The 27,314-nt window shown below is 48.3% G+C and overlaps 1 protein-coding gene across 1 annotated transcript in view; it reads left to right on the plus strand.

Moving 5' to 3' along the window:
- Positions 1–27,314, plus strand: part of NCOA5 (nuclear receptor coactivator 5) — a 210,131-nt gene that overhangs the window by 89,408 nt on the left and 93,409 nt on the right. Inside the window, 1 exon segment of the mRNA XM_029613483.1 lies at positions 17,681–18,208. Coding sequence (XP_029469343.1) covers positions 17,681–18,208 — 528 coding nt within the window.

The following is a 27,314-nucleotide window of genomic DNA, read 5'->3' on the forward strand; positions in this document are numbered from 1 at the left end:
CCTTGGGGTCTGAGGTTTCCATATCCAAAAAAGTATTGGGCAGACAAAATAGAGTAACTCTCTCTCTTCAGGGCTGGAGTAAATCCTTCTCACAGAGTGCAGTCTCTTTGGTCATTCCAGTAGAGCAAATGAGACTTAAGTTTCCCGTCGATAGCAGGGCGGAATTAGCCATGCTGTCATGGGATCTGTCCATCAGGTCCGGGAGGCAGAGCTTGATAAAGCAGAGGTTAATTTTTGTATCCTCTGCGCCTGCGTGAGTGTGTTCCCGCGCAGGCAGATCTACTTTCCTCAGTCTGTTTTTTCCGCGCGCGGGAGCGCACGCGGAGCCGAATTGTTCCTCAGAAATGTCCAAGTCAGGATTTAAACGCTGCCGCTGCAACCGGGTAATGTCGGTAACAGACGGGCATGACCGGTGTTACCGGTGCCTGGGCAGCGCGCACGCCGTATCAACATGTGAATTTTGTGCCAAGATGTCCCCCAGGGCGAAGCGACAGAGGGCCTACAGGCTCAAGGAGCTCCTCAGCACACCGGAGGTGTCAGAGGCCCACTCTTCACCGGGACCGGTGAAGAAAGTACAATATACGGCACCTAAGGCTCTATCTGATACTCAGGTAACAAGGGAGCAGGCCCCTGCGACCCTTCCGAGCCGCAAACTTACTGCTCATTCGACGTCCAACATAGACTCGAGACGTAGCCGATCGCCTCATAGGCAACCCGAAACATCCCGCCATTTGATGCCGAGTCTCAGCCCCTCGCCGCGTCATGAGCCGCAGAAACTGCGCCGTAGGGATTTGCACGCCAAAGAGGCGGCGCCGTCCGCAAAAATGGCGCCTCGGCAAACGGAAAGCACAGTGCCGCACTTCAGAACGGCCCCAAAAAGCCCTATGGCGCCGCAGGCCCATAAGGAGCGGAAGTCCCATATGGCGCCAAGACATATGGCGCCGGAGGACAGTATGACGCCAAAACACCGTACGGCGCCGGAAGGCAGTACGGCGCAGAAAGAAGGTACGGCGCCCAAGGGAAGTGCGGCGCCTACGTCAATGGCGGCGCCGAAAGGAAGTTCGGCGCCAGAACCCAGGACGGCGCCGAAAGACAGGACGGCGCCGAAAGACAGGACGGCGGCCAAAAAGCGTGCGGTGCCGAAGGATAAGACGCCAGAAAAGCATACGGCGCCACAACAAACAAAGCACCTACACGGGGCACCAGAGGGCCCTACAGTGCCAGACAAACAGCGACCGCAGGCAAGGCCAAAGCGTCCGGACTCCAGCAGTCACGAGACGCCGGAACATTCAACGGAAGGCGGGGAAAGACCAGGGCCATCCGGGACTGTGAGGGGTCCTCCGTCCAAGGGACATAAAAAGAACCCCACAGGGAAGTTTGTAACTATACCTACAAACCGAGACCCAGGGATGTACGCATTGCCGGACACCAGGAAGGAGTCTCATAAGCGCAAGAGGTCACGGAACTCCTCTTCGATCAGTTCGCATCATAGAAGATCCAGTTCCTCCTCGCACAGCTCACGAACGCGTGACACGGCACAGGACCTCGTCGCTCGTCGTAGTAGAGAAAGGAGAAGGGACTCATACCGAGACCACAAAGCACATTCAAGACATACCCCAACGAATACGTCGACAATCAGATCGTTTCGAGGGTCCCATCACCGGAGCGAGGGCTCCCCGATATATATCACATCATCTCATGCTTCGCCAGGGTCAAGGTCTGAACCGGAGAAATCAGATCACACTCCTAGTCCTCAAAAGGATCAAAGCGGGCAGGACATGCTGAAAGCGATGCCGCCGGCGGCAAAGGATGCCTTCTGGCAATTATCACAATCCTTATCAGGATTTTACGAGGCGATTCAAGCATCTTTCACCACTGTCAAAGATAAAGGGACCCCCAGGCAAGTTCAGATATCAGAACCGCCGGATAACGTGACCGTACAACTCTCTCCCCATTCGCAGCGAGCTAGTCCGCTATCACCGGCCCGTTCCGTATCGGTTGACCGGGACGATTCGTTTTCGGATTCCCCTACGTCATCTACAGGATTCCCCTCAGACCCTCAAGAAGGTCAACAAGAACCGTACTCACCTCAGGAAGACCTTTCCTATCCGAGGTTTTTAGAGAAGATAGGAAAGATTCTTCAGTTACAGGTTCAAAAGGAACAGGATCCTAGGGCTGAAACGTTGGGGCTTCTAAAAATCTTTGATGTTCCAGGTGAACCGACCGCACTTCCACCGCATGACCTACTACATAAGTTGCTCCTGAAGTCGTGGGAGACCCCCCAGGCCATGCAATCCGTATCCCGGAAAACGGATATTAAATTTCGGATTAGGAAAGACTCTCCGTACGCTCTTCCACAGCTACCGCATGAGTCAGTGGTAGTCGAATCAGCGATGCAACGCTTTAAAAGGACGAAACTCCACACCTCTTATCCACCAAATAAAGATCATAGGTATTTGGACGAGGTGGGAAGGAAGATATACCAAAACTCGATGCTCACTACGCGGATACTGCACCACCAGTTTTATATGGTGCAGTATTTATACGAGTGCGTCCAGGCCACCAAAGGCCTCCTTTCCGCTTCGGGGGGGCAGACCCCGCAAACCCTGCATGATATGGAGGAATGTTCACGTCATCTACTCCGTTCAATCTATGAGGGCATGGAGACCTCCTCTAGGGCGTCCGTGACGGCCATAGCGGCTCGCAGAACGGCATGGCTTCGCTCTAGTTCCATTAGGGAGGATGTTCACAGCAAGCTTGCCAACCTGCCCTGCACGGGCGATAACCTGTTCGGGGCGCAATTGCAAGAAACAGTCGGTAAGCTCAAGGACGAAGCTCTAGCCGTTCAATCCCTGCACTCTCATACAACATACCATCCGACGAAGCGGTTTACTCCATACTCTCGTAAACCCGCCTACGGAAAGAGACCCTTCCGTCCATATCAAGGTTACCGCTCTCAGTCCTATCAAACATATCAACCATACCAAAGACCGCAACAACAGCAGCAACAGTCTGCTTTACCGAGGAGGGGTAGGCCTCGAGCGCAGCGCCAGCAGGTCCAACAGCAAGCGACTGCCCCGAAAACCTCCCAGTCTTTTTGAACTTGCAGCCACCATCACTCCAACCCTTCCCGCCAGGAAGAATCCAATCCCGGCTACCAGTTTGGAATCAGATAACATCGGATCAGTGGGTGCTGGACATAGTCAAACATGGGTACCGGTTGCAGTTTCAGTCCAGGCCGAATCTCCCATATGTCCCCTCCGTCAGGTCCTTCCGAGATCATCCGCAACTCCAGCAGGAGATATTACACCTATGCCAACAGAAGGCGATTTTCCGACTGCCCTCGCACTCCCACAATCAAGGATTTTATTCCCCATATTTCCTAATTCCCAAGAAATCGGGGGGCCTGAGACCCATCCTAGATCTCCGAGAACTCAACAAGAGTCTGAAGAGGGAAAAATTCAAGATGGTGTCCATGAAATCCATCCTACCCTTATTGCAACCCAACGATTGGATGTGTTCTATCGACCTGAAGGACGCGTATACTCACATTCCGATCCACCCCTCTTCCTGGCAATACCTGTGCTTCACTTACAGACAGCAGCATTACCAATACCGGGTACTTCCCTTCGGGTTGTCAGCGGCGCCCAGAGTGTTTACCAAGTGCATGGTAGTGGTGGTGGCTCACCTCCGGCAACGGGGGATAACGATTTTTCCTTATCTGGACGACTGGCTGGTGGTAGCGTCGTCACAGGACTATCTCCTCGATCAGCTAGACCAGGTCCTTCGTTGCCTGCACCAACTCGGTCTGGTGGTCAATTTCAAAAAGTCTCATCTAACGCCGACACAGCGCCTACAGTTCATAGGAGCGTACCTGGACACCACCCAATCCAGGGCGTTTCTACCACAGGACCGCCAAGCACAGATGAGGTCCCTTCTGAACAACCTCTTACCACGACCGACCTCGTCGGCCAGGCAAATCCTGGTCCTTCTCGGCCACATGGCGGCAGCAAATTTTTTAGTCCCGAACACCAAGCTGCATATGCGAAGACTACAGTGGGGACTCAAGAGGCAATGGAGTCAACACTCCCAGCCACTCACACAGTCGATTACCCTCACCGCAGAAATGAGAAAGGACATAAATTGGTGGCTCCTTCCATCCACGTTAGTAAAGGGAGCGTTATTCCGACAGCCCATGCACGATGCTGTTCTGACAACGGATGCCGCCAGGAAAGGCTGGGGGGCACATCTCGAAGTCCACGAAACACAAGGGCTCTGGTCCGTGACAGAGCAGACACTGCAAATCAATCTCCTAGAACTTCGAGCGATTCACAATGCGCTCCAAGCGTTTCACCCATTTCTGCAAGGGCGACGAGTCATGGTATATACGGACAATCAGGTGGCGATGTTTTATGTCAACAAACAAGGCGGATCGGGCTCTTGGCCCCTCTGCAAAGAAGCATTGCTCACCTTCCAATTTGCTCACCAGCACTCGATACATCTCCAAGCCACCTACTTGCCCGGGATAGCAAACACAAGGGCGGACAGATTGAGCAGAATCTTCCACCCTCACGAATGGTCCCTCAACCGGGACGTAGTACTCAGTGTCTTTGCCAGGTGGGGCACGCCAGTGATAGACTTATTCGCGACGGAACTCAATACGCAACTTCCACGGTTCTGTTCGATTCGTCCCAGCAAGTGTCGGCTGGCGCAGGATGCCTTCCTCATCCAGTGGACTCAAGGGCTTCTGTATGCATTTCCACCCATTCCCTTGCTTACCAAAACGATTCAGAAATGCATAATGGACAAGGCTCAATTGATCCTCATCGCCCCAGCCTGGCCCAGACAACCCTGGTACAGCTACCTACTGCACCTCTCCACCGAGGCACCAATACGTCTGCCACAGCGACCAGACCTGCTGCAACAGGATCAGGGAACGCTATTACACCCACTGCACTCTTCCCTACACTTGACAGCGTGGAGATTGACAGGTGGTTGCTAACTGAGCAACAGGTCTCCTACGAGGCTCAACGCATTATACTGGAATCCAGGAAGCCCTCGACTAGGCGTAATTATCAGTATAAATGGAAAAGGTATACCACATGGTGCATTACCCAGAAGATATCTCCCATTGACTGCTCACCACAGTTATTAATGGATTATCTTCACACCTTATTCGAAACGGGACTCGCCACCAGTTCCATTAGAGTACACCTCAGTGCTATTGCAGCCTATCACAAGCCATATAAGCAGGCCTCGATAGCCACTCACCCTTTACTCACCCGTTTCCTCAAGGGTCTCCTGCATATCAGACCCCCAACACACAAGCCGCCGGTTCCATGGAATATAAATTTCATACTGGAACAGCTCATGCTTCCTCCGTTCGAACCATTGGAATCGGCGCACATAAAATTCCTTACGTGGAAAGTGGTGTTCCTAGTAGCCGTCACCTCAGCTAGACGGGTCAGTGAACTGCAAGCACTAGTGCATTATGAACCATATTTACAATTTTTTCATCAGAAGGTGGTCCTGCGAACTCACCCTACGTTCTTGCCAAAGGTAGTGTCGCAATTTCACATTACTCAGTCTATAGAGCTTCCCACGTTTTTTCCTAAACCACATGCATCACCACGAGAAGCGTTGCTTCACATCCTAGACTGTAAAAGAGCTCTCGCTTACTACAAGAATAGGACGTCTTCTTCCACGCGTCCTTCACAGCTATTCCTATCCTTCGACCCTAAGGCCCCAGGCCTGTCAGTTTCGAAACGTACCATATCCAGCTGGATAGTGCAATGTATTCAGTTTTGCTACAACAAAAAGAATGCCGTTCTCTCCAGCAAACCAAGGGCTCACCAAGTTCGGGCCCTAGCAACCTCGTGGGCTCATCTCAGGAACATACAGCCCATAGACATTTGTAAGGCTGCGACTTGGACTTCATTACATACGTTCATGAAGCATTACTGCCTAGACCAGCAAACGTCATCAGATGCACGATTAGGACACACAGTCCTACAAGCTGCAATGACTCAGGACCAGTGATTGTCACGTATCTATGATAGGGAGCTTGTGACTCCCATGACAGCATGGCTAATTCAGCCCTGCTATCGACGGGAAAAAACAAGTTTGCTTACCGTAAACGTTGTTTCCGTAGATAGCAGGATGAATTAGCCATGCTGACCCACCCTCCTCCCTGGCAATCACATTACACAAACGTGTTAACTGCTTAATCACAGACTGAGGAAAGTAGATCTGCCTGCGCGGGAACACACTCACGCAGGCACAGAGGATACAAAAATTAACCTCTGCTTTATCAAGCTCCGCCTCCCGGACCTGATGGACAGATCCCATGACAGCATGGCTAATTCATCCTGCTAACTACGGAAACAACGTTTACGGTAAGCAAACTTGTTTTTCCTCAAAAACTCCCTGCCAGGACCTCAGGCTGTGATCTCGGGATTGTGATTGCTGTCTATCTGCATTGATAAAGAAGTGGAAATGCTATCTGATGCACTCTATGGCATTGAAGAAACCGAAGCACACCTACTTTGGGCTAAGGGATCTGGCAAAGGTAGTGATGTCAACTCATTTGAAGCACGATGCTTCGGCACATATTGTGTCAAAGTACTTGATGCAAGATTGTGTCGAAGCACTTAACACGGCATCTGGCATCTATAAGCAAACCCCTTGCTTCAACAACCAAGTTGTTGAAGCAAGGGGTTTGCTTATAGATGCCAGATCCCATCTCTTCCATAATGCCACTGCATTCCAACAAACCTGTAAAGTTTTGTGGTCAGTGCTTTCTCATACAGGCAGCCATTCCTCTCCTATGGCTCCACCAATGTCTACACAGCCTTATCTACCCCCCTCCTTCCTCTTAGTTGGTGGCAGTGGATTCCACTCGCTTGGAGAGGTTGCATGCAGTCTATTCCCCCTCTTATTTCTCCAGCCTCCAGATCCACCTGGCATGGCGTTCCCTCCCATTTGGATTCAGATGTTGACTCTAGAGGAGTCTAACTTTTACTGGTGGTGGTCATTTTAGTCTGCAATATGAGTGAGCCACAGATTTTTAGTGATTTGACTATCTCAAATTTGAGGTTTCTGCTTAAGATGGTGTTGATTTCCAGCTTAGTTGTAATAATATTCTTCACATTTCCCCTCTGAGTCAGACCAAAGGTCCATCAAGCCCAGTATCCTATTTCCAACAGTGGTCAATCCAGGTAGCAAGTACCTGGCAAGATCCCAAGGGCTAGATAGATTCCAAGCTGCTTAAAGTACTTATGTTTCTGCCCATTTGGTATTGGTTCATATCTTGACTTTACTTTTCTATATGGAGACCACCTTTTAAGTAGTCACCCATTCTGTGACTCATACTATTGCCTTCAGAGAACAAGAATTAGATAAGCAGTGACTCATTACTTTACCGCATGCTATTTTATAGTCCTGCCTGCATAGGTTTCTTTTATATTTACCCCCATTCGGGGTCTCATTTAAGTAATAAGAAATGCATCACGAGAGTGCTGGCACCAAATCTTTTGTAGCTATCTTGGGATATTAGTAAGTTTCTTCTCCATCCCTTTTTCCCTCACCGAACTTCAGCCTTACCTCATCCCTTTTTATCATTCTCACCTGTTCTCTCCCTTCTCACATACGCCCTCGTTTATCAGCTGCTCTAATTCTTTAATTCTTTCCCCTCTTAACTCAGTTCCATTCTTCTTTACTGAACGAAGTTTCACCCACTTCGAGCTGGCAACATCTTCTCTTCCCTATGATCCATGCGCAGGGCTGGTGGCAGCAACAGCTTCTCGCTGCAGCCTACATGCAGTGTTGGTGGTAAAAGCAGCTTTCCTAGCGTGTAGCCAGATGGACTCAGAACGAATGGGTATAGTATGCTCGTGCTAGCAGTTGGAGACGGATCTGACGTCAGCATGGGTATATATACCCCCACAGGAAGCATAGCAACTCAGTAATTTCCGTCTCCAAAGCAGTTTGGAGAGCCTGCACGCTCGCAGAGCGTGTTTTCCAATACTACTTTCTATTTTCTACTTTTTCTATTCTACTTACTAAATTTTCTCCAGGAACATCGAGCCCTGCACTCCTGCAGTGATACCTTACGGTCACTCCCCCAGTTGAGTTTCCCGGGGTGATTTCCGCGATCCCTCGGAGGTCTAGGCCTCGGTCCGGTGGCCGAATCGCGGCAGGGATCTAGCCCCCGAGCGTGAAGGGCTCGGGTCGGGCTGAGAGGCGCCTCGGTCCCGGCGTGGACTTTGCCCCGAGCGAGAAGAGTTCGGCGGCTTAGAGGCAGCGGGTGAAATTCCTCAAGTGCAGCGGTGAAGGTACTTACCCTCTCCCCCCGCAGCCGGAGACCGCCCGGGTTGCAGCCGGGAAGCGCCGAGGATCAGGTAAGGCGTACATCTCTTACTTTTTGGTCGACGAGGATCGGCGGCGTGGCCTGTATGCGGCACGCCGTGGAGGGCGCCATTTTGTTGGCCTTGTTCAGGTATTGAGCGCCCATGATAGGCGCCTGTTTATGACTAAGCGCATATTGTATATTGTTCGTATATTGCTGACCGCATACTAATGAGCGCATATTGGATATCATTGAATGTATGTCGCTGACCGCATACTCATGAGCGCATATTGGATATCATTGAGTGTATATTGCTGCCGCATATTATTGAGCGCCTGTTGTATTAAGCGTATATTGCTGCCACATATTATTGAGCGCCTGTTGTATTAAGCGCATAGTGCTGCCGCACATTATTGAGCGCCTGTTGTATTAAGAGCATATTGCTGCCGCATATCCTTGAGCGCATATTATATTAAGCGCATATTCTTCATGGAACAGAATGCCTCAGCGGCGGCGCCTCCTGATTCCGGCATTAAAGCTCTTGGCCTCTGCTCAGCATGCCAACTTAGAGCCACGCATAGCGAGGAGCCAGACTCCCTTTGTGCCCAATGTGAGGAGGCAGTGGGAGCCTCGGGCCAAGACCAGTCTCAACCGAGGTTTGCTGACAGTTCCCCAGGGGCCACCCCGGATCTAGCGGGCAGTCTCGAACAACCTGGAATCCCGGGGGACCTGGTACCCCGACGACTAGAGACCGCTTCCATTTCCTGGGTGGATCTCTTTAAGGGGATTCATGCCTTTGTACAGGTGCAGTCAGCTTCCCATCCAGGCCCTGCTGCTGCTGCGGCCGCTGCTGTTGTTACTCCAGCTGATCCTGCCCCTGGACCTTCGCGCCGTTCTCATGGGCACCCGCCTCAGAGCAGTCCGGTTCAGGCGGACTCTGATGTCTCGGAGGATGAGTCCGAACCCCTGGAGGAGGGGGAACTTCCCTCAGGGATTGAGCCATATCGAACCATGAGGCGGTTCTTTCCTAAGGAGGATCTTTCCGACCCGGTATCTCAGTGCCTGGCGGAGTTGGCTATTACAGGTCCCAGCACTACGGTGCCATCTACGCAGAACCCTCTGCTGGAAGGTCTTCGTCCTACAGCCCGCCATTTTCCCTTCCTGCAAGCAGCACAGCAAGTGATAGATTTGGAATGGGCCGCACCAGCGGCCTCATTCAAAGGGGGTCGGGCCCTGACGGGCATGTACCCCCTGGAACCGGCAATCAAGGAGCTGTTGGCGTGCCCTCAGGTTGGACGCCTTGGTTAGCGCTGTGGTTAAGCGCACTACTATTCCAGTTGAGGGGGGGGGGGGCAGCCCTCAAGGAGCCTCATGACCGGCAACTGGACGCCATTCTGAAACAGACCTTTGAGGTGGCAGCTCTATCTTTGCGGATCGCAACCTGCTGCACAGTGGTGACGCGTTCCTGTTTGTCACAGGTCAGGAACAATGCTCCGGCAACAGACATGGAGTCAGCTCTCTCGTTCCTCACGGATGCTGCATCAGACCTAGTCCATACAACAGCCAAGGGGGTCTCATCCTCCGTAGCCGCCAGGAGGCAGCTCTGGATACGGAATTGGTCAGCCGATGCTCCTTCAGACACGCCTCACCAGAATGCCCTTTAGGGGTTCTTTCCTGTTTGGCAGCGACCTTGATAAACTGGCCAGCACATGGGGCACCTCTCCAGTACCTCGACTGCCGGAAGATCGGTTCAGAAGGAACCAGCGTGCTTTTCCAAGGCCCTCCAGAGGGAGAAGCTCCCAGCGCTTCACTCCCTATAGGAGTCGCTACCAGGCGCCTCGTCCTCAGGCCAGGAACCAGTCCTTTCGGACCAAGCAGCGCAAGAGGGGAGCCGGCTCAGGTTCAGGTCCCAGCCACGCCTCACAATGAGAATCAGCCGATCCATCCGGGGGACGGAGCCATAGGGGGCAGGTTAACCCTCTTCTACCCCAGATGGGTCGAGATTGTCGGACCAGTGGGTCCTCGCCATCATCCGAGAGGGGTATTATCTGGACTTTTATCCTCACCCTCCAGACAAGTTTGTGGAATCTTTGTCCCATACACAAGAAGGCAGCATTGGAAGCTACCCTGGCGAGGCTCCTGTCCTTGAAAGCCATTATCCCAGTACCTGCATGGGAAATGAATTCTGGACACTATTCCATTTATTTCATGGTACCCAAGAAAGAGGGCACTTTCCAGCCTGTATTGGACCTCAAGTCAGTCAATCGATACTTAAGGGTCCCGAGGTTTCGCATGGAAACTCTGCGCTCAGTCAAGACCTCAGTACAGCCAGGAGAATTCCTCACGGCCTTAGACTTGTCAGAAGCCTACCTGCATATCCCGATCCATCCGGATCATCAGCGCTACCTACGCTTCAAGGTTCTGGGACGCCACTTCCAATTCCGGGCTCTGCCCTTCGGGTTAGCCACGGCGCCGCGGACCTTCACCAAGGTGGTTGTAGTGGTAGCAGCGGCGCTCAGACGGGAAGGAATCCTTGTCCATCCTTACCTAGACGATTGGCTGATCAGGGCGAAATCACGAGAGGAGAGCTATCGGGCAACCAACAGAGTGATCGCCCTTCTGGAAAGCCTGGGATGGGTAGTCAACCTCAACAAGAGTTGCCTACAGCCTTCCCAATCACTGGAATACCTGGGAGTACAGTTCGACACCCAGGCAGACAGTCAGTCTCACTACCAAGAGAAGATTAAAACTTCAGACGCATCTCCGGTCCTTGATGGGAGCCAGCCGGCCCATAGCTTGGGATTATCTGCAGGTTCTCGGCCTCATGGCCTCCACCTTGGAAGTGGTGCCCTGGGCAAGGGCCCATATGAGACCTCTACAACGCTCCCTGCTCTCTCGCTGGAGCCCCCGCTTCCGGAATTATTCCGTGCATCTACCTCTGCCAGTCAGAGTGCGGACCCAGTTACGGTGGTGGTTGCAGTCCAACCACACGAGCAGGGGGTCGAAGATGTCCTTCCCTACGTGGACTCTGCTCACCACAGATGCCAGCCTGAGCGGCTGGGGAGCACACTGCGAAGAACTCACCGCACAAGGGCGGTGGAACAGAGAAGAGTCAGGGTGGAACATCAACCGGCTAGAGGCACGAGCAGTCCGGTTAGCCTGCCTGCAGTTTGCTCACAGACTGCGGAACTGAGCAGTTAGAGTGATGTCCGACAACGCCACCATGGTGGCATACATCACCCGTCAGGGCGGAACCAGAAGCCGACAGGTATCTCTAGAGATAGCCCCGCTGATGGCTTGGGCAGAGGCGAATCTTCAGGACATCTCCGCCGTCCACATTGCCGGGAAGGACAACACCACGGCAGACTTCCTCAGCAGAGAAAGCCTAAATCCGGGGGAATGGCAGCTGTCACCCACGGCCTTCCAGATGATTGTGGATCACTGGGGGATTCCGGACATGGACTTACTAGCAGACAGGTCCAGTGCTCAAGTACCCAGATACTTCATCCGCAAGCAAGATCCGTTCTCACACGGGATCGACGCCCTGGTTCAGCCATGGCCTCCAGGGACTCTGCTATACGCCTTTCCTCCGTGGCCTCTGCTGGGTGCCATCATCCACAAGATTCAGAAGCACCGGGGCCTAGTTCTTCTAGTGGCACCAGATTGGCCAAGAAGACCCTGGTACGCGGACATGAGAAGACTACTGGCAGGGGAGTCCCTTCACCTGCCTCATCTCAGGGACCTGCTTTGTCAAGGTCCCATCCTCCACGAGGATCCAGCTCAATTCTCTCTTACGGTCTGGCCATTGAGAGGGCTAGACTGAAGAAAAGAGGTTACTCGGAACCGGTGATAGATACACTCCTCCGAGCTCGCAAGTTTTCCACATCCCTCACCTACGTAAGGATCTGGAGAGTATTTGAAGCCTGGTGCGACTCTCATGGCACCAACCCACATGCGACCACAATCCCTATTGTTCTGGATTTTCTACAGGATGGGCTTCAGAAGGATCTCTCCCTCAGCTCCATCAAGGTTCAGGTGGCTGCGCTGTCTTGCTACGGTCCCAGGAGGGATGGCAAGACCATTGCCACGCATCCAGATGTTTCTCGCTTCCTAAAAGGAGTCAAGCACATTCGTCCGCCACTAAAGTGGCCTGTGCCCCTGTGGAACCTTAACCTAGTTTTGGATTTCCTCGCAGGATCCACCTTCAGACCCCTTCGGGGCCTGTCTCTCCGGTCGCTAACTTTGAAGATGGTGTTCTTGCTGGCAGTGTGTTCAGCACGCCGCATCTCGGAGCTACAAGCGCTGTCCTGCCGTGATCCCTTTCTCAGAATCACTCCAGAGGCTATCCATCTTCGCACGGTTCCCTCCTTTCTACCTAAAGTGGTCTCACAATTTCATCTCAACCAAACCATATGCTTGCCTACCACGGCGGGTTTGAGGAAATCAGAAATGCGTTTACTACGCCATCTCGACGTCGGCAGATTGCTGCCCAGATATCTGGAATTGACACAAGAAGTACGAAAGATGGACCATCTGTTCGTCCTGCACAGCGGAAAGAAACTAGGTGAAGCGGCCTCTCTGCCCACCATCGCCCGCTGGGTTAAAGAAGTTAGAGCAGCTTACGTATAGGCTGGGAAGTCACCGCCTCTACAAGTCGAGGCTCATTCTACCAGAGCACAAGCAGCATCTTGGGCAGAATCCAGGATGCTGTCGCCTGCAGAAAGCGGCGACATGGTCCTCTCTCCATACCTTCTCCAGGTTCTACCGTCTGGATGTCCAGGCCAGGGAGGACACAGCATTTGTGAGGGCAGTCCTACACGGTCCTCAGGCAGCCTCCCACCCAGGCTGGGAGTAAAGCTTTTGTACATCCCATTCGTTCTAAGTCCATCTAGCTACACGCTAGGAAATGTTGAGATTACTTACCACCTGATCTCCTTTTCCTTAGTTTAGACAGATGGACTCAGCATCCCGCCCAGGCTGCCAGTATACATGGGTTTCACCGATTCAAGGTAGGCCATGTCATTTTCTTACATAAGAGCGTCCCCTTTGCCAGGTGTCGACGCCTTCCGGTTGTGAATGCTGGCGGTCTCCAGCTACTATCAATCGGTCAGGGGAATCCTGTTTCACTAATTCTTTGATCGTCAGTACACATACATCCATAACAGCTTTTGCAAGAAAGATTACTGAGTAGCTACGCTTCCTGTGGGGGTATATATACCTGTGCTGACGTCAGATCCATCTCCAACTGCTAGCACGAGCATACTATACCCATTCGTTCTGAGTCCATCTGGCTACACTAAGGAAAAAGAGATTATCAGGTAAGTAATCTCAACATTCTTACACCTACAGCCCATGTTGGGGGCTGGCAATAGTCAATCTTTCCAGGTTATATAATCTGTTTGAGGCTGGTGGTGGTAGCTTCTGCCATTCTCCCTCTGAATGTGTGGACCCCCTCTATCGGCAAGTGACTGGCATCAGCTGCATGGGATGGAGGGGATGGCCTGTCTTTCCCCCAGCTTGCAGCTACTGTGGGACTTGAAGTGACAGCCTTCTTTCTCTCCCTTTATAACCTGGAACCAGCAGCACCCTTCTCTTCTTTCACACAAGGATCAGTGGTAGCATACTTCCATCAAGAATGGCTAGCAGCCTGGGAGCAATTTTCTCTAATTTTGTGTGAAACATTTTTTAATGGAACAGTTTGAGTTTGGTATCACATTATAGTGATATCTTTGTTCTGTCTGCTAAGAGTTTCTAGTAACGGAAAGAAAGCAGATTGTGTTACACAAAGTAGAGAGTACCTCAGCAGGCTCAGTATTATGAAGTTCATGGCTTCTGTAACCATTGAATGGAGCAATTCTGTTCAGGACCTAGGTCATCCAATTGGCGGACTTGGAAGGCTGTGTAACTGTAGATAGAAGGGATTGGTGTTCGGGGGTTACAGACAAGAATGCTACCCAGCCTGTGGCAGAAGGGTGCTGTGTGGGGGCACTAAAGAGGGAACGGTGCCCTGGGCTGTTAAGAAGTCTTTAAGAGGTGAGAGTAATTTACTAAAGAGTAGGTTTAACTTGCCAAATCTTGCTGAATGACTGTTTTATAAAATCTAGACCAAATCATAGTAACGTGACCATTACTATTAAAGTAAATTAAGGAAGGAAGGAAAATTCATACTGGCCACAGATTACTCAAGATAAGGTGCTGACCTTTAACTTCAGCACTAGTGCTAATGTTGGTAGTAATCGTATTAAATTTTTACAATACCCCCGGTGCATCCATAGGCCATGGTGAACCTGTTCATGGACTCACTGCAGTAGGAGACGGACCATAGAAACCAATGAAAAAAAAAATTGAGGACTGATTAAACCCTTGAAAGTAAAAAATATAATGTACTTTTATGCCAAAAGCCCTATATTTAAATCTGGAAGGTATGTAACAAGTCCACAAAAAACTGGAAGAAAGAAATATCAAAGGACAAGCTGCAAAAGCAACTGATGCAAATTTTGAGAACTGTGGACAATAAGTGGAACTTAAGTGATTAAAACAATTGAGGGATGATGCAAAAAGACATATAGTGAGAGAGATCTGGAGAAGAGTACCTGAAAAGAAGCCCTGCATTAATTGAAGCAACTGGAAGAGGCAATGGGTAACAGCAGTAAATGATGGCGGTGCAACATAGGATGACAAAAGTAATATAAGAAAAGCCTGAAGTAAAGTGGAAAGGAGGCAGACGAGAGATGGAGTAGAAGGTGGCTGGCTGACCTACGTAGAGACAAATATGCATGCTGGGTCCAGGAGCGGGGAAAGACGGTTAAATCTGACACACCTAGTAAAATCCATCAACAAAACCAGGGGTGCTCAATCTGTTCCTATGGACCTCCCCAGCCAGTCAGATTGTCTGGATATTGCTAATGAATATGCATGAGGAATATTTGCATACGCAGTAGGTAGCACATGCAAATCTGGTGCATACTCTAGGCATATCTTGAAAACCTGACGGGGTGGGGGGGGTGTAGGACTGGTTTGTGCACCCCTGGACAAGACTGTAACTTACATAAAGGGGCCATCTATTGATGTCACAGAAATTAAATTAGATCCAATTCTGTACAACAAAAATCATTACTGAGCATCTTGCCAATAAGGTCAGAAGAAAGACAGGTAACGATTCCTACATGCTAAAAATAAACATTCTGCATACAAAATTATCTAGACAAGTACCTTAAACGATTGCAATCACCAAGGATGCTTGAATTGAGTAATGTGCCTCCTAGAAAGATGTGATGCTGCAGCTATCTATGACTTAGCTAAAGGAGTAGGACAAAAAGAAATGGTTGGCTGTACAGAAGAGATTTTCTTTGAAAGGGGAGGAAAAGGTGTCCTAAAACTTGCATAGAAACCAGATTAAACGTTAGCCATGCTACAAATGTTCCCAGTAGCAATATCTGCTCTGAACAATAAGTTAGAGTTGTGTACAAAGCTTTCACAATCAATTTATGAAGCTTAGAGCATAAATGCCATGCTGGGTCAAACCAAGGTCCTTCAAGTAAGTCCATCCTGTCTCCAATAGTGGCCAGTCTGGGTTACAACTTTTAAGACTCTTGAGGAAATTAAAAAGTCATTGGATAGGAGGCAATGTTCTATTGTGGATTGAGAACTGGTTAAGCTAGAAAACAGTAGGCTAAATGGTCAACTTTCTCAATGGAAAAAAGTAAATAATGGAGTACCTAATGGATCTGTACTGGGACCACTGCTTTTTAACATTCATAAATGACCAGCAGATGATAACAATGGATGATCAAATTTGCTGATGCAAAATTATTCAAAGTTGTTAAATCACAAGAGGATTGTGAGTAATTGCAAGAGGACCTTGGGAGATTGGTCATCCAAATGTTAGATGACCATTAATGTGAACAAGTGCAAAGTGATTCAGATAGGGAAGAGCAACTCAAATGATAGTTATACAATGCAAGGTTCCACATTGGGAGTCACCGCCCAGGGAAAGGATCTAGGTGTCATCGTGGATATGTTGAGATCCTTTGCTCAGTGTGTGGCAGCGGCAAAATTATAGTGTAAGTAGCGCCTTATTGCTTAGCTGTTTCCTGCAATTTTGTATTTTGTCTGTTACTTAGCCCTGACTATTAGAATTCATTCTGCAGTTTAGTTGGGGCCCTAATCTTGTCTACATACAAAAAGCCAATATTTTTCTTTAACATTCTTTTAATATTGTTTGATTTAAAATGTTGGTTAAATAAGAGGAATATCTCTTAGGTTTTTGTTTTGTCCACAGTTTTGTAAATGTTTAGCAATAATTAACCTTTCAATTCTAGTAAATAGATGAATTGATTAGATGTGAGAACGAATACAGATAGTCTATATTCAATAGAACCTCAAAAGTTCATTTAAATTGTATGTTCTAGACATCAGTAATTATTGTAGATAGCTCCACTCCTTATAGCAAGCAACCTGATGAGACTACATGAAGCTTGCAGCAAATCAAGACATGGATTAATATATATCAAAACCTTGTCAAATAATTGATAATTTACAAATTTGCAAAATTCAAAACAAGGTAGGAAATCAGTCTATTAAAGGGATTTGTATTTTGTGCCTGCGTAGTGGATGATATTGAAAACAATAAACTCCTTTTGGAACCAATACATATATTATGGTTCACTTTGTACTTCTATGTTCATCAGGACTTCATCATTTATTAAATGACCTGCTCAGGATTGTTTGTGATGTTGCATTGTATACAAGTGTCCTATTTTTGTTTGGTTTATTTTTGCAATGCCTACCTTTGTATCCACAGCAGATTGCTGGACTGGGACTCACAAAATTGATCTTTGCATCTGATAGGTTGACAAATTGAATATTTATGTTGTGTTGAGGGAGGAACATCTTGTATTTTTATCTACCTCATTCACATTTCTGGTATTCTGTAATACCTTGGATGTGACAAGTCTTTGTAGCAGGAGGTGACATTGTTATGCGCACAGTTTATCAAATGCTTCCCCATCATACAGATGGGTGACATGCTGGCAATCTCTGACCCACATTATTTGTCTCCTATTTTAAAATGGGATGTTTTAATACTGCTATCAAGTTTACTGTTTTTAATGTTTCGGGTTTTTTTGTATTTATCTAGTGTGCCAGTTTTTATGGGTACTTCAGTATGTATTCTGAATTCTTAGTGTGAGGGTGGGAAGTTAAGGATTTGGCTCTGGCCTGAACATCTGATTGATAACCCAATTTTTTAGTAGATTCTATCGGCTTGAGCCAAGGATAGGATTTGTCCTTATATGACTGTATTTAATGGAATTGTTCTTGGTGCTTCCTCAGAGATTCATATGCATATGGAGATGGCCGAGATGTGAAACGTGACCGCTCCCCAATACGAGGTAGCCCCAAAAGAGATGCCAGAGATGCCAGAGATACCAGAGATACCAGAGATCCCCGTGATGGAAGAGATTCTCGTGCTGTTCGGGATACCAGAGATGTGCATGACCCCAGAGATGTCAAAGATCCCCGTGATGTGCGTGATCCCCGTGACGTACGTGACCTCAGAGATCCCCGGGACCTCAGAGATCCTAGAGAACTGCGAGATCCCCGGGACCTCAGAGATCCCCGAGAGCTGCGGGACCCCCGGGAACTCAGAGATCCCAGAGAGCTGCAGGACCCCCGGGACCTCAGAGATCCCCGAGAGCTGCGGGATCCCCGAGACCTCAGAGATACCCGAGAGATACGAGATACCAGAGAACTGCGGGACTCCAGAGATACCAGAGAACTGCGGGACCCCAGAGATCCTCTGTATGACAGATACCGAGATCCTAACACCCGAGATCCTAACACCCGAGATCCTCTGTACAGGTAACTAATTAATAAATATTCATGTTTTACATTTGTATACTACCTTCCTTGTACCAAAGTGCAACCCAGACCAATTTACAAAAAAAAAGTACAATAACATACATCAATACATTATCTAATACATCAAGTAACTAAATCAGTAGCATATTTTAATGCAACACAGTAAATAAATCAATATATCAAACTGAAATGCAAGAAAACTTTACTAGTATAAGCAATACTTTCCCAACACATGTACTTTTAGCTATATTAAAAGGGCATTCCTGGGATGGGGAGGAGGCGGCTGTTTAGGGTTGGAAACTACACACATTTAAGTTAAAAATTGTACATGCACCCTATGCACACTTTACACCAGTGTTTACTACTTAAGTGTGCAAATGCATTTTTAGCTGCACAGCAAGCCAGTAATTAGAAACAAGATACGTGATTGAGTACTTTGTATTTGCAAATTTAGCTGGGTTTGTGATGGCTGAAAAAATACATCTGGAGTTATGCTGTTCTCCTATGTTATAAAATGGTAGGAATGTGAATTGTGTGCCCGATCGTTTTAACGATCGGGTTCGGCTGGGGGGGGGGGGGGGGAAATCTGATCGTTACGAGATGTGAATTGGAATCTGTTCCGATTCCAATTCACATCACTAATTTTTTTTTTTTTTTAGTGAGGCCCGTGCAGATTTAAAAAAAAAAAAAACAAAAAAAACCCACACCGACCCTTTAAAATTACCCCTGTAGCCTCCCCCACTCTCCCGACACCCCCCAAAAACTTTTTACACATACCTGGTGGTCCAGGGGGGCCGCGGGCAGCGATCACTATGTCATAGGGACCGTCGGCCCCTATGACATAGTGAGGGCAAAGGTAGTGCAGGTGCCATTTTGAATACTGGCAATACGGCCGGAGTGCAGGAGGTCGCTCCCGGACCCCCGCTGGACTTTTGGCAAGTCTTGTGGGGGTCAGGAGGCCCCCCCAAGCTGGCCAAAAGTCCCTGGGGGTCCATCAGGGGTCCCGGGAGCGATCTCCTGCACGCGGGCCATATTGCCAATATTCAAAATGGCGCCGGCGCTACCTTTGCCCTGTCACATGGTAAGGGCAAAGGGCCATCGGCGCCACTTTTTTTAGTGCAGCTGATAGCGTGGGAACGGGAGATCGCTGCCCGCGGCCCCCCTGGACCACCAGGTATGTGTGTAAAGTTTTTGGGGGGTGTCGGGAGAGTGGGGAAGGCTAAGGAGGTAATTTTTAAAGGGTCGGGTGGGGTGGTTTGTTTGTTTTTGGTTTTTGTTTTTTTTTTTTAAATCGGGCCATCTGCGCCATTTTGGCTGCCACTAACATAAATGGCGCCGATGGCCTGATTAAAAAAAAAACAAAAAAACCCCCACCCAACCCTTTAAAAATTACCTCCTTAGCCTTCCCCACTCTCCTGACACCCCCAAAAACTTTACACACATACCTGGTGATCCAGGGGGGCCGCGGGCAGCGATCTCCTGTTTCCACGCTATCAGCTGCGCTAAAAAAAAATGGCGCCGATGGCCCTTTGCCCTTACCATGTGACAGGGCAAAGGTAGCGCTGGCGCCATTTTGAATATTGGGTGGGGTTTTTTTTTGTTATCGGGCCATCGGCGCCATTTATATTAGTGGCAGCCAAAATGGCGCCGATGGCCCGAGAGCGGGAGATCGTGCCGGGACCCCCCCACTGGACCACCAGGCAATTTAAAACATGTTGGGGGGGGGGTCCAGGAAGGTGGGGGATTTGTTTTAAAGGGTCGGGGTGGGTTTTGGTGTGCCGGTTTTCCCGCCCCTCCCCTTCCCGATTTACGATTTTTCACGATAAATCGGGGGAATTTCTATTGTATCGCAACTCTTAACGATTTTTGGTGATTTAAATATATCTAACGATTTTTTTAAATAGTCAAAAAACGATTCACATCCCTATAAAATGGTACTACCTTGCTTTTGACACTTGAACATGATGCAGGCAGTCAAAATAGGAAGCATACTATATAATTTAAAAATTGAGTTGTAAGCAAATAACTCATTGACTAAAACCAAAAGAATAGGTAACTGGACAAAGGCCAAGATTTGAATTTCCCTCCAATGAGTAGATGCATTTTTTGCACACATCTCCTTGTGAAATTTATCCACACAAAAAAAGTAGTAGTATTGGAGGCATTCTGGGCATGGAGCTAAACTGGTGAATACAGATAGCAGTGTCTGGCAAAAATTAAATACACTAATCTGGTTGGAAAACTAGCTGCCTTAAAAGTTAACCAGAAAGTTATGTAATGTTGCTTGCCAGATCTCTGAAAATTGACCTCATTGATTTTTATATTATGCTTGTGTGTGATAGTAATTCATAATCAGTTTTATAATCACAATTTTTTTGCATTTATAGTCCCCTTTATCCCAGGACAAGCAGGGTGTAGTCCTCACATGTGGGGGTGACATCATTGATGGAGTCCTATGTGGGAAACTTTGTCAAAGTTTCTAGAAACTTTTGACTGGCCCTGTGAGGCCACTGAGCATGCCCAGCATGCCATGATATTCTCTGCCACAGGGGTCTCTCTTCAGTCTTCGTTTTCCGCGCTGCTGTAAGCATCGCGGAGCAAGGAGCCTTGTGAGTTTTCTCAGTGTTTGCTGACTGAAAAGTCACTTATTTTCTCATTCTCTTTCTCCCACAAGGGATCTCTCTCAGATTTCAACTGGCTGGTGAGTAATCATAGTCTCGTTTTTACTCCTGAGTAAAAACTTTTCTCATAATTTTTTCCCTCTTTCCATCGACTGCTACCGAATTTAAAAAGTCCTGTCTGTAATCGGACGATGTCCATTAGAGATCCACACCTCGAGTGTGTCCTTTGTTTAGGGGACAAACATGATGTCTCAACCTGCCCTGAATGTGCAAAGATGACTCCCAAAGGAAGAAAACTTCGCCCACAGCTTCTGCATTCTCCTTCAACATCAACAAAATCGTCTCCAGCCGGAATTTGAAAACGAATAATATTGAAAAAAGTCATCCGGAGGGGTCTGGAGATCATACATCGGCATCGACAAAGTTAGTAGTCTAACCACCGACTGAAACACAGTCACAGACATCGGCCACCACATCGACTCTGGCGCTTCTCTCCCCGGAGGGAACCGACCGCTAAGCGGCCTCAAATTCAGGGAAACACCGCTACCCTCGGCCCCCGGGACCTTCACCTTCCGAAGACATACCAATAGTCGAACTTCCACAGGGCTCTGTGGAAGGGGTATAGACGCCTCCACCGCCACCGCGTTCAGTTGCTCTGCCTGCGCTAGCTGTTCTGCAGGAATTGTCTGATTTTTATCCGGCAAGCGGTTGCTCAGGCCCTTAAGGAACAGATGCCTATGCCGGTTCCCGAACCAATGCCGGGTACCATTACCGATGCTGGTGACTACACCGATGCTGGCCAAAGTGACACCGGCACGACCATCGATGACACCGCCATCTTCGATTCCGGCCCCCAATACCATGGATCCCAATCTTACCTGGAGACTCAGGACATCCAGAACTGACACTCTTATCAGCTCTTAATGAAGAGGATTTGATGAGGTAGTTGGTGCTCTTCCTCCCAAACCTCATAAAGAACAGCCTGAAGGCATACCCTTCGATGAACCGCAACCAGGTCTTTCAGGGCTTCCTTGTCCACCTAGATCTTCTCCGCCTATCTCCACCTAGAGAAGATCCATACGATACTTGGGACGATGGATAGACACCTCATCTGAAGATTTCATGTCAGATCCTTCACCTCCAGAGCCAAGGAAGAAATCTCCACCGGAGGATTTGCCATTACCAATTATCCAGGAAATGGCTGACACCATACCTTTTCACCTTGGTGACAGAAGATGATTCAAGGCAACAAACATTGGAGGTTCTCCAATTTGTAGACCCTCCAAAGCAAATAGTAGCCATACTGGTCCATGATGTCCTTCTGGACCTACAACATCAGGTTTGGGAGCATCCATGCTCAGTGCTTGCTGTAAATAAAAGAATGGACACAACGTATTTGGTGCAGTCTGCTCCTGGCTACCAAAAGTCACAGCCTCCACACCAATCAGTGGTGGTAGAATCTGCACAAAAGAAGTTGAAGAGGATAAGACCACATTCAACTCCCCCAGGTAAAGATCAGATTCTTTGATTCCCTGGGAAGGAAGGTTTATCAAGGAGCCATGTTAAATTCTAAAATATCTTCTTACCGATTTATATATGACTCAATACCAAAGAAATCTGTGGAAACAGATGCAGGAGTTTATACCATCATTGCCACAACATCAAGAAGCAGCCCAGGCAATTATCCACAAAGGGCTGGAGGCGGGCAAGCACAAAGTCCGTGCTGCCTATGATGGCTTTGAAACAGCATCCAGAGTGGCTGCATCGGGTATAAGTGCAAGACGTTGGGCATGGCTTAAAGCCTCAGACCTCAGGCTGAAGTCCAGGAAAAATTGGTTGACCCTCCCATGTCTTGGTGATAACCTTTTTTGGTTCCAAGGTACAAGATGCGGTTGCTCAATTGAAAGAGCACACAGAAACCCTGCGACAACTTTCTTTGATTCCGCAGGATTCGGCTACACAGTCAACTCATAGGTCTCAAAGGAAAGAACCTAGAAGACCCTTCTACCGACAGAGGGTCTTCTAGGTTCTAGGAGCAGATCTTCTAGGCCACAACAAAGACCTCAGCCCAGACAACCTAGGGCAGCTAGGCCTCAACCTCCACCACAGACTGGACCGGCTGCAGGCTTTTGAGATTTTTCCCAGGGAACACAAGCCATCTCTCCCAATCCTCATCCATAGCTTCCGGTAGGAGGATGAGTATCTCCTTTTACAACCATTGGGTTGCAAATAACAGACCAATGGGTACTTGCAATAATTTCTCGAGGTTACCAACTCAATTTCCTCTGTTCCAAAAAATTCTCCTCTGAAATCTTTCTCTAACTGAAATCACATAACCCAATTACAAGTAGAATTATCCACCTACTGAGATCCAGAGCAGTAGATCTGGTGCCCCGGGGCTCAGCAGGGCAGAGGATTCTATTCTCATTATTTCCTCATTCCAAAGAAAACCGGAGGCCTACGTCCCATCCTAGACCTCGGAAATCTCAACAAATTTCTGAAGAAAGAAAAGTTCAGGATGGTATCTCTAGGCCCACCATGCTTCCACTTCTTAAAACAGGAGATTGGCTTTGTTCTCGGATCTTCCAAGATGCTTACGCTCACATTCCAATTTTCCCACCTCATCGCAAGAACCTGCACTTCATGGTGGGTCATCAGCATTTCCAGTACAGAGTACTACCATTCGGACTCTCCTCTGCTCCCAGAGTATTCACCAAATGTCTGGCAGTAATAGCAGGACACTTGCACTCATCAAAGTCAATCTCAACAAGGAGCTCTGGCTTCTCTCAGTCGAACAATTACTCTACTTCACTCCATGGGCTTTCTCATCAATTATCAAATGTCCCATCTCATTCCATCTCACCTGCTTCAATTCATAGGAGCAGAATTGAACACCCATCCTCCTCAAAAGCCCTTTCTACCCGACGACTCGAGCAGGACACTTTCCCTTCTGGCAAACTCGATTCATTTAAAGAAACAAGCAAACAGCTCATCAGTTTTTAACCTTTACAAGGCTACATGGTCTCGGAGTGCATGTCATTCCGATGGCACGGTTAGCCATGCGGTTTAACCCAATGGACTTTAAGATCACAATGGATCCAAGCCATTCAACCACTGTCCTCTCCAATTCAAGTAACCCACCAGCTACGTTCTTCTCTACTTTGCACAAATAGTCCTTGTTCGCCCAAAGGCCTTCCCTTCCAGCAACCAGTCCCACAGATAAATTTAACTACAGATCAGATGCATCCACCTTAGGTTGAGGAGCTCACATAGACAATCTCCAAACCCAAGGTACTTGGACAAAACTTGAAGCAACATTTCAAATCAATTTCCTGGAATTTCGAGCTATACATTATGCTCTGCATGTGTTCAAGGACTGCCTTTTCACACAATACTGCTTCTGATCCAAACGGAAACACAGTAGCCATGTGGTACATCAACAAACAGGGAGGTACGGGTTTGTATCTCCTTTGTCAAGAACCTGCACAAATTTGGGACTGGGCCCTAACACACAATGTTTCTCCAGGCCACTTATCTGGCAGGTATTCACAACGTAGTGGCAGATCAACTCAGTCGCCAGTTCCAACCACATGAATGGTCCCTGGATCCCTTAGTAGCGACCAGGATATTTCAACGTTGGGGACAACCAACAATAGACCTCTTTGCGTCACACCTGAATCACAAAGTGGACAGGTTCTGCGCTCTGCACAGACAGAATTACCAACTAGCCAAGGACACATTTGCTCGCCCTTGGAACTCAGGCCTTCTATACGCGCGTATCCTCCGATTACCGCTCATAACCAAAACTCTAGTGAAGGCAACAACAGGACCAAAGGGTCCATGATCCTCATAGCCCCGTATTGGCCCTCGGACAAGTATGGTTCCCACATTTCTAGACATCCTATCAGGGATCCAATTCGCCTGGGTGTAGCTCCCACTCTCATAACTCATGATCAGGGTTGGTTGCGCCATCCCAACCTTCAATCTCTATCCCTGACAAGCATGGATGTTGAAAGCTTGATTTTACATTGGTTGAAAGATTGAGTGGTTGTATCTCAACACGAAAATTATTCTTTGAAATGGAAACAGTTTACTTTGTGGTGCACGGCAAAGAACATTGACCCTTTCTCCTGCCCCACAACTTCTCTACTAGACTACTTATGCCATCTTTCAGATTCTGGTCTCCAGACATCTGTAAGAGTGCATTTAAGTGCAATCTCAGCTTACCATAACAAGATGGGAGATGCACCAATATCCATACATCTCCTTGTCAGTAGATTTGAGAGGTTTAATTCACCTCAAACCACCAATTCGGCCGCCTGTCACAAAATGGGACCTGAATCTGGTCTTAAGACTCGTGTGTTCTCCTTTTGAACCCATGAATTCCTGTGATCTTAAATTTCTCACATGGAAGACCATTTTCCTCATAGCCATTACATCGGCTCAAAGGGTTAGTGAGTTACAAGCACTTGTCACGTACTCACCCTATACAAAACTCCTACATGACAGTGGTTCTCCGTACACATCCAAAATTCCTACCCAAGGTAGTTACGGAATTCCCACTTGAACCAATCCATAGTTTTACTCACATTCTTTCCAAGGCCTCATTCTCACCAAGGAGAACGGGCCTTGCGTACCTTGGACTGTAAGCGTGCGCTAGCTTTTTACTTAGACCACACTGCAATCCACAGGAAATCCACTCAACTCTTTGTATCTTATGATCCAAACAAACCGGGAAAAGCAGTGGGCAAACATACTATAATCAGTTGGCTAGTAGATTGCATACAGTTTTGCTACGAGAAAACAGGCCTTCCTCTCCAAGGGCAAGTAAAGGCACATTCAGTAAGAGCAATGTCAACCTCAGTAGCGCACTCTCGTTCAGTGCCATTTCTTGACATATCTAAAGCAGCAACATGGAGTTCTCTTCACACCTTTGGAGCTCATTACTGTTTAGACAAAGGACAAGATTCAGCCCACGGACAATCTGTTTTAAAGAACTTGTTTCCAGTTTAATCCCAACTCCTTCTACATCCAACCTGCTGTGATCTTCGGCTGCCTCATTTTCACCAACAATACTTCAGTGTTGCTTCACTACAAAATGACTCTGCCTCTAGCTTGCTAATCACCCACATGTGAGGACTAGCATCCTGCTTGTCCTAGGATAAAGCAAAATTGCTTACCTTGTAATAGGTGTTATCCCAGGACAGCAGGATGTAGTCCTCACGAAACCCACCCGCCTCCCCATGGAGAGGGCCAGTCAAAAGTTTCTAGAAACTTTTAACAGTTTTCCCGCAAAGGGCTCCATCAATGTCACCCACATGTGAGGAACTACATCCTGCTGTCCTGGGATAACACCTATTACAAGGTAAGTGATTTTGCTTTCTCCAAACAGTTGAGAACGGATTATAACAAATTCTAAAATAAAAAAAATTATATTTAATACAAATATTTTATAGGAAAAACATACTTCCCTTACTCATACTTTAAATGCATCCATGAATCAAGCTAAAGTGAAAAAGGAGCCTTCAGACTGCAAAGTCCAAAAATTGAAAATGTGGCTGGCAGACAGGCTGTTTCGACAAATGCCTAGCTTCCACATGCTTTTTGAGTCAATGATTTTATGAACAAATGGATCCGGTCCTAGCTGGTATCTTCTGGTGGCTGGCTTACGGGCTCTGCCTCGTACCTTCCCTTTTCATCCTATGCTTATGCAGCTCCTACTTCGGGAATGGGAATCCCCAGATTCTGGTCTCCAGGTGGGCAGGGCGATGGATAAGCTGTATCCCCTGCCAGATCCGGCCCTTGACATGCTTAAAATCCCCAAGGTTGATGCTTCGGTGTCCACAGTCACCAAACGCACTACCATCCCAGTGGTGGGGTCGACTGCTTTAAAAGATCTTCAACACTGCAAGTTGGAGCTTATACCTCAAACAAATCTTCGAAGTGCTGTCCTTAGGGGTCCGCGCGACGGTGTGTAGCAGCCTCATGCAGCAGGCGAGCCTTAAGTGGGTTTAACAATTACTCAGCACCCAGAACCTCCTGGCTGCAGAGGCCGAACAAGCAGAGTGGCTCGCAGGGGCGATTGCATATGGCGCTGATGCCCTTTATGATCTCCGGGTGCAGGCAAGAGCCGCGGTCTCTGCTAGGCGGCGACTCTGGCTGCGTGACTGGGCAGCGGATTCCTCTTCTAAGTCGCAGTTGGGCTGTCTTCCCTTTAAGGGTAAGTTGCTTTTTGGGGAGGACCTGGAACAACTTATTAAATCCTTGGGAGATGAGGTTCATAAGCTGCCTGAGGACTGCCCTAAACAGTCCAAATCCTTTTCTTCCTTCGCACACTCGTTTCAGAGGTCAGTGCAGGTACAACAAGCTGCGTGGGTCTTTTCAGCGGAATACCCCCTCCAGATCTCTGGCACGGTCTCATTCCTTTCGGGCATGTCGGCCATTCAGAGATTGAAACCCCCCAAGGATCCGGTGCCAAGTCCTCA

This window comes from Rhinatrema bivittatum, chromosome 8 (genome assembly GCF_901001135.1).
Source record: "Rhinatrema bivittatum chromosome 8, aRhiBiv1.1, whole genome shotgun sequence".
NCBI lineage: Eukaryota > Metazoa > Chordata > Amphibia > Gymnophiona > Rhinatrematidae > Rhinatrema > Rhinatrema bivittatum.